General features: G+C 59.7%; 1 protein-coding gene across 1 annotated transcript; it reads left to right on the forward strand.

Annotated features, from left to right (window-relative positions):
- Positions 1-375: 375 nt before the first annotated feature.
- LOC101276443 (inactive ADP-ribosyltransferase ARH2) lies at positions 376-11478 on the forward strand. Its single transcript, XM_004273589.3, has 7 exons — positions 376-915; positions 3507-3671; positions 5728-5853; positions 7451-7591; positions 8596-8723; positions 9943-10075; positions 10535-11478. Exons 1-7 carry the CDS (start codon positions 702-704, stop codon positions 10690-10692), a joined length of 1065 nt encoding a protein of 354 aa, XP_004273637.1. The 5' UTR covers positions 376-701; the 3' UTR covers positions 10693-11478.
- Positions 11479-12944: the final 1466 nt, after the last annotated feature.

The following is a 12944-nucleotide window of genomic DNA, read 5'->3' on the forward strand; positions in this document are numbered from 1 at the left end:
CTTCACGGGGCGCCCTCGCCGGCCCCTCGGGGCTCCGGGCTCTGCGCGCACACGGAGCGGCCGGGAGGCTGGCTGTCGGGGAGCCTTCGCTGACGCTGGGCCGCGGGGACGCCCGTGATCGCGCACGCGGCGGCTCCACGTGCTTTCCCCCTTCGCACGTGGCAGTTTTCTACCATAAACACGCTTTATAATCAACGAGTCCTCCGGAAAACAGAGCCGTGCGTGTGACAGTCGAGTCGCAGCGTGGAGGCCGCCGAGCGCGATCCCGTGTAATTGAAAGTCCCGGAAAGGCAGAGCTACAGAGACCAAGTGGGTGGGTGGAGGCCCAGGGAGCAGAGGGGCCGCGGCTCGGGCGGGCTCTCCGCCTGGGCTGCGTGACTGGACCGAACGCAGTGAGCCCGACGGTGCGCGAGTTACACCTGGAAGCTCTAGAAACGTGTGCATCTCCCCAGCGCGCCGAGCAGACCTCCCTCTGAAGCGGCGCTCTGAGCCGCAGGTGCCCCCACTGAAGAGCCAGCCCTGGGCGCACCACGTGGCTGCGGGCTGCGGGCCCAGACGGCTTCCTCATTGGTGCCGCCCGCCCGCCCGGGACAGAAGAGGGCGCCTGGCCGATCGGGGAGGCTCCCGACGGCGACGCGGCGACCAGAACAGGGGCCGGCGGGGCGGGCTGAAGGCTGGGCACCCGGCAGCTGCCGGCAGAGATGGAGAAGTTTCAGGCTGCGATGCTGCTGGGGGCCGTGGGCGATGCACTCGGGCACGGACACGCCTTCGGGGAGGACAGCGCCTCGGGCCCCAAGGTCCAGAAGGAGCCGGGAAAGGTGGGGGGACTGGACCACCTGGTGCTCTCTCCAGAGAGGTGGCCGGTGAGCGACAACACCATCATGCACATGGCGACGGCAGGGGCCCTGGTCACAGGTGAGGCTCAGCCCCGGCGTGCCGGCGGGCGGGAGCGCGGGATCCCGCGGTGAGGGGGGGGCGGGGGGTCACCCGCTGCCGCTGCTGAAACCAGCTTGTCACACCCGGCTCCCCAGCAAACCGGACGTGCCGTGGGTTATGTTCCCACGCAGCCTCTCGGGTGACAGTATCACTCTCTGCTCATCTGCAGCCTCAGGTTCTTAAACCGGGACTTTCACTGTTTTGTAAACATTCACTCGGCCCAGCCTCTGTCTCTAGGGTTAAAACCAGCCAAACGGCTCGCTTCGGGGTTTGGAATGAGGGCTCAGCTTTTCACTGCGGGTAGTAAGCCTGCTTCTGAGTTTATTTCAACAATACATAAAATAATAAGCCAGTTTGAAGTTTGGACGCATTACGATGATATTTGGGGGAATTACTTCTAAATTCCAATGAACTGTGGTTAAAACGCCACCTACCAAAATAGGATTTAGCTCGGAGAGTTGCTGCAGTTTCCCAGTTGTCCTAAGAAGATGCTATGACTTGAGGGGAGACACGCTTCCTTAAGGAGCAGGTTGATTTTAGGAGCAGGTCTTCACTGAGTTTCAGAGAAGCAGCGGGTGTCTGTGAGGCACACCTTCCCCACAGGTATCGAGTGGTGAGCTCGTCACTGCAAAATTAGAACTTACGGCAGCTCTGAAGTGGCTGGAACGTACGTGTCACCCTGTGCTCACCCCGCGGGCCGGTGCCAGCAGCCGGGTTTAGCTCTGCTGTCACCGCACAGGAATGCCGTCTGCTCTGCCGGGTCCCAAGTAGCCGGGGGGAGAGCTAAGGCACCTCAGATAAGACAGCGTCACGGCAAGCTGGCACAGCAAGTGTCCTTCTGAGTCTGCAAACTCCGCAACTGGGGGCAGTGGGGGCTGATTGTGAGGCTTTCAGGCAGGTTCCCGTGTCCCTCCGTGTCAGTCCGTGTGCCCTTGTGTTGGTCCTCACCTGGCAGAGCCCACGGCGTGTCTCCGTCCCGTGCGGCGGCCCCCAGGACAGCTCCCGGCTCGGCCCCCGACGAGAACGTGCTCCCCCGGGTTGGATCGAGTCCTGTCCCCTTGGCAGGAATAGGGCGGAATCCGCCCCGGGTGAGGACGGTGGCAGTGGGCCCAGTTCCGATGGCTGCGGGCGCAGCTGGACAGACGCACGCCCTCTGGCCAGCGGGTCACCAGGGCGCGCTCGGGCAGGCCTGCGCCCCCAGAAACTCCGCAAGCGAATGTGTTTTCAGCTCCCTAAACATACAAGTTGGAATTTCATTTACGTTTAGTTTTCAAACAGCCCAGCTTTTTTCTTTAATAACAAACTGCAGCCTGTGGAAGGGGCCTCTGAGCCCCCTGAGTCACAGCGACAGCAGACTCTGACTGTGGCAGGGTGCTGCTCTAACTGCGGGCGGCGTCATCAGGTCCTCGCACCACCCTGCAGGTCGGGTTTATTACGAGGGGCTACAGATAAAGGAACCGACGCACAGAGTGTGGTTCCAATCCACACTCGCTGTTTGGCGCTGAGTAACCTGCCCAGCGGCGCACAGTGAGTGCGGACTGGAACCCAGACAGCTTCGTGCCTGCATCTGAAGCACCATCCCGCCTGCTGGGGCTGCTGGACACGCGATAGCTCAGGGGCCCCGATGGACGACGGCTCTTCACGCGATTTCCAAAGACAGGCAGGCAGGAGAGGAGGGCCGGTCCCCGAGGCCTGAGACGCAGCCCCGCACAGGTCGGGTTCCTGGTGCCCGTCAGCTGTGTTGGCAGGTGTGCCCTGCCCTGCACTGTCTGGTCTGCTCTCCGTGTGACCAGGCACCTTGGGCCCCAACTTTGGAGGGTGTGTGGCCTCTGTACACCACGCTGTGGATTCATTTAATGGCAGAAGTGCTCAGGCTTTGCGATTGAAATCCATTGGCCAGCTCTGGCCTCGGCAAGTGACCGCCCCTCGCTGAGCCTTGTCTGGGAGGAAACAGTAGACAGACAGGAGCCTGACCCTGCAGTGATGGGCGCGTTGTGGGGGGGGGGGGGCGTCACATGAGGTCACCCAGTACAGGTCAGCCAAACCCGGTGCCACCCAGGTAACAGCCTGGGCGCCCCTGTCCTGTGGCCCATGGTCTCCGAGGGACTCGAGACCACGCTTGTCCCCAGAACGCCTTCCCACGAGGAGGCAGTGGGGACGGTGGGCAGCGGGCACTTGGCCGCTTCGCTGACAGGGAGATGGGAGAGGGTCAGCTCCCTGTACCCTGGACGTGGGTCCCCGAGGGCCCGAGGAACAGCAGGTTTCGGGCCAGCTGGGCGTCTCGGATAGAACCGCGAGCCGTGTGTGAGGATCCTGGGTTTTCCTAGATTCTGGTGTGTAGCTAGAAGAAGCACAGCAGCAAACTACAGCATCTGAAATTCAATGAGATCCACAGCGCGTCGTTCGTCTGCGGTCAGGTTTCTCCGGGGAGCCAGGGTCCTGTGAGCCGACCCCAGACTCTCCCTCCTCCTGGGGGGATGGGGCCGGACGCCGGTCGTCGCTTCCCTTGTCGCTGCCTTCCACCCGCCCCTTGTCTGACCCTGCCCCCCACACACCCCCTTCCGCCCCAGACTTCTGGTGCCTGGACGACCTGTACCGTGAGATGGTGCGACGCTACGTGGACGTGCTCGAGAAGCTCCCGGGGCAGCGGGTAGACCCGGCCACCATCGAGGGCTGCTCGCAGCTGAAGCCCGACAACTATCTCCTGGCCTGGCACACGCCCTTCAATGAGAAAGGTCAGAGCATGAGTTCCTCTCCTTCCAAGGCCACGGGGCTACAGGGCCCCGCGACACTACCCTGCCTGTCACCCCACTGACCGGTCGCCCAGGGAGCCAGCCAGCCTGGGCGCCGGCTTCAGAGTCACTAGCATGCCCAGCTCCTCTGTCACCATCCCTGGTTTAGGAACATTTTCCCACTGCTTTCCCTTTAAATGTGTTATTTTTAGCCAGTGCATCAGGGAAAGCATACACCACCTGCATAAATGTCTGTCTCTGTGATGATCTCATGTGTCCTCGGGGTGATGTTATCAGGCAGCTGCAGTCTCTGCCCCCAGGGCCTCTGCTCCTGGGGTCCTGGACACGCCCTCCGGGTTGACTCTGAGGGCATACCTGTCCTTCTGGGTTTACCTTGAAGGATGCCATCAAATCAAATGTTACTGGCACATAAAGAAGCAGGAGACATGGTCCATAACAAAGAGAAACAGCAGTAAATCAGAACTGACGAACCCTGACACCATCACTAAAGTTACCAGGTAAGGATATAAAATAGTGTGGATTCGATATTTCTGCAAAAGGTTAAATAGAGACACGTAGGTGTAAAAAAGATCTAGATCACAGTTCTAGAGAAAAACAGTGCGATGTCTGAGTTTAAAAATTCACTGACTGAGGGGCTTCCCTGGTGGCGCAGTGGTTGGGAGTCCGCCTGCCGATGCAGGGGACACGGGTTTGTGCCCCGGTCCGGGAAGATCCCACATGCCGCGGAGCAGCTGGGCCCGTGAGCCATGGCCGCCGAGCCTGCGTGTCTGGAGCCTGTGCTCCGCAACGGGAGAGGCCACAACAGTGAGAGGCCCGCGCACCGCAAAAAAAAAAAAAAAAAAAAATTCACTGACTGAGATTAACAGCAGATTAGACATTTCAGAAGAAAAGGTTAGTGAATTCAAAGGCACAGCGATAGAAACTATCCAAAATGGGACATACAGAAAAAAAAAGAAGCGCAGAATGTGGAAAGGGCACCAGGGAGCCACAGCGCAAGTCAAGGCACTCACGCACCTACAGCTGGAGCCCTTAAAAGGCGGGGAACAAAAACGATGTGGAGAGATAGGGGCCAAATTTCTCCAAATTTGATGCAGAACATAAACTCACATGCCCAAGAATCTCAATAAATTCCAAGCACAAGAAACACAAAGCAAACGACATCAAGGCACATGGCAATCAAACCGCTCCAAACTAATAATAAAGACAGGAACACGTCTCCGGTGCCGACCACCAAGGCAGAGACGGCAGGTTCTCGCCAGAGGCAGAGCCATCCGGGTGCAGAGAAAGCACCAGCCAGGCCGACACCCAGAGGACGCCTTCCCGAGCGAAGGCCAAGTGGCCTTTACAGACAAACGAACTGAGGAGTTCATGCTGGGCAGGTGCCCAGGGAGAGATGCCCAGGACGTCCTTCGGGCAGGAGGACACCGCCAGTGGGGCAGGGAGGCGGTGGAAACGGTGAGGACGCGGGTGCTGACTTATTATTTAACCCTCTCTAAAAGATGTGGCATTAAAAGGAATAACAATGTGGGCTTCCCTGGTGGCGCAGTGGTTGAGAGTCCGCCTGCCGATGCAGGGGACGTGGGTTCGTGCCCCGGACCGGGAGGATCCCACATGCCGCGGGGCGACTGGGCCCGTGAGCCATGGCCGCTGAGCCTGCGCATCCGGAGCCTGTGCTCCGCAGCGGGAGAGGCCACAGCAGTGAGAGGCCCGCATACCGCAAGAAAAAAAAAAAAAAGAGGAAACATATCGTTGAAAGCATACTGTGCGTGCAATTCTCTCTCCTACGTTTCCCAGAAGGAGCATTTCCTCATCCCGTCAAAAATCCTGTTTTTAATGGCTGCTTTGCAACTTCTTTCCTCTCTTTTCTTTGTCAGGAATGTGGGCAATTTCCCTACTTTTGACTCATTTAAATGACCCTGTGATAATCATGGTAGCACATAGTTTTTGTACATCTTCATATGGTTCGTGAGAGCTAGACTTCCAGAGCCGGCGTCCCTGGCACAGAGGTCTAAGACCAGGTATCCCACGTTCCACGCAGGCTCCGGGTTTGGCGCTGCCACCAAGGCGATGTGCGTGGGCATGCGGTACTGGCAGCCGGGGCGGCTGGAGACGCTCCTCGAGGTCAGCGTGGAGTGCGGCCGGATGACGCACAACCATCCCACAGGTGAGGCAGCCGCGGTCGGCGGGGAGGCGTGGGGAGGCCGGACGGAAAGGCCTTCTCCCCGCTTCAAAGTCGGTCACGTCACAAGAAAAGCAGGACGGCACCGGTTCCGAACGAGCCTGGGGTCTGGCTGGAGCCCCGGGAGCCGGCACTTCGGCCGGGCTGTCCAGCGGGGAGCCGGCGCCGCCGTCGGGCCCCGTGGGCGCTGTGCGCCGCGCCCTGGCCGGGTCCAGTGGCTGTAGCAGCAGAAGCCGCTCCCCCCGTGTGTCAGGACAAAGCGCTTGGGGTGGGCAGGGGGCCCACACTCCGGGCTGGCCCCCCAGGGTCGGGCTCCAGAGGGAGGGCGGGCCTGCCGACCCAGCGCCCGCCCGTGAGACGTGACCGGGGAGCAGCCAGCTCAGCTTCAGGAAAGGAGAACCGTCCTGAGTTCTGGCTGAGCTCGGCTCCCGGCCCCCGGGGTCGAGGGTGTCAGCTGCTCTCGGTGACTGTGCTCCTTTCAAGGTCACCTGCAGGGTCCGGGCTTACTGGTGTCGCCCCCTGAGCCGCGAGGGCCACCCTGTGCCCTCCAGGAAGCAGCCGACGCGGGCGCCGTGGCACCTGAGTCCACAGCAGGCGCGGCCGCTGAGCCCCACGGATGAGCCCGTCAGATCTCTGAGCACAAAGCCATGTAACTCAGCCGGGCGGCAACGTCCGGGTGGTGGAGAGGAGTTTGCTAACCCCCGACTCAGCAGAAGTGAATTAAACATAAACAGCCTTCCAACAGGAAAATGTTGAACGTTTGGAAACAATGCCATGAGTACGAGAGCCTGGGGTGAGAGTTTAAACATCTATAACATTGGTTAATTTATTGCCCACTCTTGTTGTGGCCTCTCCCGTTGCGGAGCACAGGCTCTGGACGCGCAGGCTCAGCGGCCATGGCTCACAGGCCCAGTCGCTCCGCGGTATGTGGGATCCTCCCGGACCGGGGCATGAACCCGTGTCCCCTGCATCGGCAGGCGGACTCTCAACCACTGCGCCACCAGGGAAGCCCTGCCCACTCTTATTAAAGAAATGTTGTTTCACGTGTTCAAGAGCTGGGTAATTTATATATTACTAGGCTGGTGACTAGGGTTGGACAGCACACACTTAATACCGGGAAGCACGTTTTAACTCCACTCTCCTTTGCAATTTTTGAACTGCCTTTGGAGGCAAGTGTCCGTTTTTCTTACCTTTATTGCCTGGGAGCGTGCGTCCCAGATCTGGAGTTGAAGCACCCCATGACGGGAGGTGGGCTGTGGCAGGTGGTCAGGACGGCAGCTGGACCCCGGGCGCGAGAACCAGACGCTCGTCCCTGCCCCAGAAGTGGTTGCGGCTGACGCCTCCCTGGGGTCCCGCTTCCCGTGGCCACTCGTGGGGCAGCTCTGCAGGGGCTCACCCGGGCTTGGATCCCGTGCCCACAGCAGCGCTTAGAGGTGGGGATCGTGCTCTCCCCGCCCCGCCTCTGCCCCCTTGCAGACGGTAACTGAAGGTCAAATTGGCAAAGCCCAGGGACACAGCGTGTCCAGCACCTGGGAGGGGGCGTGGCTGGTGCCAACTTTGACCCTCTCTCCTGCCACCCCAGGCTTCCTCGGGTCCCTGTGCACGGCCCTGTTCGCGTCGTATGCCATTCAGGGCAAACGGCTGGAGCAGTGGGGACGAGACATGCTGAGGACAGTCCCGCTGGCCGAGGAGTATTGTAAAAGGACCATCCGGCACCTGGCAGGTGAGCCCAGCCTCCCTCCTGACACCCTCCCCCGGCACCTTAGAAGGAGGTGGGCTCCAGCCACACCCAGAGAAGACTTGGACAGACTGGGGGGGCCGTGTGACAGGCTGACCCCACAAAGAAGGCCTGCAGTATCGCCTAGCCAGAGAGCGGAGGGTCAGACGAGCACGGGGATCCCCTCTGGGTTCTCGAGACGCGGGCACCCCCCCGACACACACACCCGTCATCCACGAGCCATTGCAGCTGCTGCTCCAGACTTTGCAGCAGCATTCTCCTACCATGACTTCAGAAAAGTCGCTTCAGCGCCTCTGGGGCTTGGAGGTCAAGCTGCTAGTTAGGGATAACGAACGTCCTCTCTCCTGACTTTGCAGGCACAGTGTTGAGTTAATAAAAATACACAGGTTCAGGGCTTCCCTGGTGGCACAGTGGTTAAGAATCCGCCTGCCAAGGCAGGGTACACAGGTTCGAGCCCCAGTCCGGGAAGATTTCACATGCCGCGGAGCAACTAAGCCCGTGTGCCACAACTACTGAGCCTGTGCTCTAGAGCCCGTGAGCCACAACTACTGAGCCTGTGCACCACAACTACTGAGGCCGTGCGCCTACAGCCCGTGCTCCGCAACAAGAGAAGCCACCACAGTGAGAAGCACGTTCACCACAACAAAGAGTAGCCCCCACTCAGCAACAAAGACCCAACACAGCCAAAAATAAATAAAATTAATTTTGAAAAATACACAGGTTCAGAATTTTCAAGAGAAGCCACTTAAAAATAAAAATACTGCGATCGCTGCCTTAGTTCAGCACATTGTCAAGCAATTCTTTGGGCTGGTTTAGATCTCCATCTTCCTTGCTGGTATTTCAAAGTAGCTACAAATGTGAGCATTTTCGAATTTCCCGAGCCTTAGCCGAGGCGGAGGGCATGGGCTCTGCCTCCTCCCTCCCGCCCACTGCCCACGGCGCCCAGCTGGACGGCCGCCACAGCCCGCTCACCTGGCCTCTGTGTTTAGAATACCAGGAGCACTGGTTTTACTTCGAAGCTAAATGGCAGTTTTACTTGGAGGAGAGAAAAATCAGTGAGGACACGGAGAACGAGGCCAGCTTTCCCGACCGCTACAGCGCAGAGGAGAGGGACAAGGTAGGTCTGCCGGCGACGTGGGTGGCGAGCAGGAGCTGTCGGGGCCGCCGCCTGCCGCCCCCGGCCGTACGGGACCCCGCGGTGGAGGTGGGCTGAGGGAGCAGCTGGCAGGCGGGGCCGTGGAAGGATTTTCGAAGGAAGCCCATTGCAAATGGATGGTGCTTTTATCTTTTCATTTTCTCTGATTATAAGCACGATTTGTGCTAGAAAAGTTGAAAATGTGAAAATAGTCCATCTCACTTCATCTCTTCTAGGGACTGGGGATAGAGGGATGAATAAGTCTGTGCAAACCACCGGCATTCCCCATGCTGAGAAACCCCCCCAAGTGGCTGAAATTGTCAGGATCGTGTTTGGTAGCATAAGAGAAACCGCTGTAACTGCGGTTTAACCAAGACAGAAGTTCATTATCCTCACGTCAAGGGAATCAGAGCTGAGTCAGAAGCCCCTTGCAGTGAGGAGCTGAGGATCCTCTGTCTGGCTGCTCTGCTGTTCTGCGGGCACGCCTCATAGTCCAAACTGGCTGCTCCCACTCCAGCCAGCACATCTGCATTCCAGGTGTCAGGAAGGAGCAGGGGGAGAGGAAGGGTCCACCCTTCCCTTTTTAGGTGCTTCCTACCGCCCTTTCATTTATCTCTCATGGGCCCCCCGACGCAGAAAGACTCAGAAACACCGTTCTTCTTCCTGTGGAGATGCTGTTGCCCCAGACCGACACTGACTCTGCTGCTAAGGCACAGGGGTGTGACCTGCCTGCGTCCACCTCCCTGGCCCAATCTGGCCCCTGCCCCTCGTCAGCCTTCGCCACAGACCCACAGGGACCTGCTCTGAGCCACCAGCTGCTCAAGCCACCATGGCCTCCCCAACCATGTCCTCCGGCCGGCCTGCGGCCCTGACCACACACAGCACCCCTGCCCGGCCTCGCGTGTCCCTGTGCCCCACACAGACCTGACATCACGCAGTGGCGCCCAGCTGTGCTGTCACAGCAGCCCCATCACAGCGCTCCAGACCCCTTGAAGGCTGTCTCTGCCCGGCAGCTGGCGTGTTTGCTTATCTGCGGCACGGCTGGCGTGAGACACACGGGAAGCCAGTGCCCACCCGCAGCCCTGGGGCAGTGCATGGCACACAGGGGCGCCACGTCGGCGCACAGATGAACCCAGAAGCTCGTGCCCTAGCGCACGGGACGTGGTTCCTGGTGGCCTCTGACCTGTGGCGCTTTCTCCAGACCTACAGGAAATGGAGCTCGGAAGGTCGAGGGGGCCGGCGGGGCCACGACGCCCCCATGATTGCCTACGATGCCCTTTTAGGAGCCAAGGGCAGCTGGACGGAGCTCTGCCACCGGGCCATGTTCCACGGAGGTGAGATGCGCCTTCTCGTGAGTGTGAAGTAAGAGGCCACCAGCCAGGCCCTCCTGCCGGGCCCCGGGCTCCCCACCTACACTGCTGGGACCTCCGGGTGCCCAGGTGTGGAGACGCGACACCTCCCGGGGCGGGGGAGTGGAGCAGGGGCAGCGGGCCAGGGCCGCCGGCGGACGGGGTGGGTAGGAGGCTGAGAGCCTGAAGCGGGGGCGGCGGGGGTGGTGCGCAGCGCGTGTGCAGGACCCGCAGGAGGGGGTCACCCGAGCGCACCAGGGTGTGCGGCTGTCCCAGGAGGGGGAGGGGACCCCCCGCCCCCGTCCCCGGCACCTCCCAGAGCAAACCTGGGCTTTGGCTGAGGCCAAGGGCAGAGGCTGAGGTGGCCCGGCCTCCTGGCGAGGGGGCCAGGGGGCCAGGGGGCCAGGACCGCCGTGCAGCCCTGAGGGCCGTGCTTCGTTCTAGGTGAGAGCGGGGCCACGGGGGCCATCGCCGGCTGCCTGTTTGGGCTGCTGCACGGCCTGGACGCCGTCCCCGCGGGCCTGTACCGCGAGCTGGAGCTCAAGGAGCAGCTGCGGCGCCTGGGCGAGGAGCTCTACCGCCTGTCCGCGGAGGAGAAGTAAAACCCCTTCCCCGCCCCCAGCCCCTGGCGGCCCACTGGTGCCTCTGGGGCCCCGGGGGGCCCCCCGCAGCTCGTGTGACATCTTAACTTTCCTCCCGATTTCAGAGGCCTAACTGCTGTATAAAACACATCGTTTGTCCTATGAGAATAGTCTTCCCGCCCTGGCCAAGCCTAGTGCCTCACTGACGTCCCTCTGGACGCAGCAGCCCCACCTCCAAACGCGAGGCCACGGAGGGCCTCTGGGACACTCGGTGTATTTTATCCTGTCGCAAAACTAACGCATCTGCTCACTGATTCCAATAGCACCCATTAGCACGATGGCTCTGCTCGGACGGCCTCCTCGGTCTGCAGGGCGCCCAGCACGGTCTCTTTCTAGCTCTTAGGCGTGCAGTCCGACACCTGCACACCTCGGGCACCCAGCCTCACGGGGCCGCACCTAGCTCTGCGTCTGCGTCCTCGCCGCCGCGTGCCCAGAGCAGCTGGAAGAGTGGCCAGCGCCTGCGCCTGCGGGGCCGCGCGCTGTGTTTAAGCTCCAGCCCACGTGTGTCATCTCACTAGATTTAACGCCAGCCTCTCTCAGAACGACTAACTGATGCAGCCAGGAAACGGGGGCCTCGTGCGGCCCGCATCCTCCCACGTGCCGCCCTGCCCCGGGCTCGCTGACGAGGACAGAGCTGGCCCTGTTCCCCGTGGCCGGGGCTTCTCCACACTTGCTCTTGTTAAAAGTAACCTTGGACACAAATCTCTTTGAAGTAGTCTCTGGTGTGAGTAAAGTAGCAGTTGGTGATTGACGTGTAACATGTGCTTTGGCGGCTTGGCTGGGCCCGTCGTGTGACTGCAGGCCCCGCGTGCTGAAGGCTTGCCTTGGCGCACAGCCGGGCCCGTCCCTGCCGGACACGCAGACGCTCAGCCCCGAGGCACCTCCTGGCGTCCTGGGCGAGGGGACGGGATGGGCATGTTTTCCACAGAATCCATCACTTTGCACTCCTTGGGCAAGGGAGGCTCTCAGCTGTGCTGGACAGAAACCTTGGGCCATCCTGCACATGGTAACGCAGTGGGCTCCACGCCGCGTTTCTGAATAACTGGACTAACCTTTGCTGCTCAAGATGCTTTGCAGTCAGAAGAGGCAGAGGGGGGGACGCTCCACCACGCGGGGTCCAGATAGGTGTAGGGGGGCTGGGAGATTAATGACAATTGTCTTCCAGGAACAGAACCCAATTAAGGTAAGTCGACACTTGCCCAGACACACACGACAGGCTGGGCTTCCTGTGTGGAGTCTGTCCCGTGTCCCCGGCTTTCCCGAAAAGCGGCCCTTCACGATCTGCTGCGCGGAAGGGAAGTGATCAGAGGAATGGGGGTGGCTGGATTGAAGGCCACTTGGTCTCCACCTTTAGTGACGATGTAGGAGAATTAAACCCATCCTGAGAATCAGGGAGTGAGTCTCCTTATAGACTGATTAAATTAAAACACATGAATAGAAATTCACCAGCATCATAAAATAAGAGTGGAACTCTCTCCCCATTTCCTTTTCCTGTTCCAGAGAAAGGCAACAGTTGAAAAGAAAAACAAAACCATAAAAAGTAATGACGAGAATTCCATACCTACTCAAATTGTTTTAAAATTTAACACCTGCTGATTTCATTTTTATTAGAAAAGTGATACCTGCACACGGCTTCAGAAACTCAACCCCGTAAACAGGGCATGTGGGGAACAGGGTTCCTCCCAACCCTCACCCGACTCACGTCACCAGGCACCAGAGAAACCGTGGGTCACGATTCCTTCGTGTCCTTCCAGAAGGTTCTCTACACATACGGCCGGGAAGGGGGGGTGTTTGCATACATGCATTTGTGTTACACACGCACACACACACACACACACACACACGACTTCCCTCCACAAATAGGAATGACACATTACCTGTGATTTGCTTTGGGAATTTTCCACTTGACGGCTTTCTGGATACTTTTCTGTGCAGTCACACGTGTGCCCCTCGGGTTTTTTAACTCTTGCCTGAAATTCCGTTGACGCGTGTGCTATCTTGCTGTTTTCCTCCTGCACCTGTGGCCACACCCCCGCCTTAGCGGTGCCCGGCGGGAAGGGTTTGCGTCCCCAGGGACAGGTGCACGGGCCCCGCCCTGTGGCGAGCTTCCAGACTTCAGGCCGATTTCAATTAATTCCTGTCCCCAGACTCTTTGCTTAGAGATCGTGCATTAGATTTCCCAGCGTTTTCATGTCTGGAAGCCAGATGATGTC

This window comes from Orcinus orca, chromosome 18 (assembly GCF_937001465.1).
Source record: "Orcinus orca chromosome 18, mOrcOrc1.1, whole genome shotgun sequence".
Classification (NCBI taxonomy): Eukaryota; Metazoa; Chordata; class Mammalia; order Artiodactyla; family Delphinidae; genus Orcinus; species Orcinus orca.

Coding starts and splice junctions, on each gene's coding strand:
- LOC101276443 (XM_004273589.3), top strand. CDS start 702: ATGGAGAAGTTTCAGGCTGCGATGCTGCTGGGGGCCGTGGGCGATGCA. Junction 5,854..7,450: donor GACGCACAACCATCCCACAG/GTGAGGCAGCCG, acceptor CTGCCACCCCAG/GCTTCCTCGGGTCCCTGTGC. Junction 7,592..8,595: donor GACCATCCGGCACCTGGCAG/GTGAGCCCAGCC, acceptor CTCTGTGTTTAG/AATACCAGGAGCACTGGTTT.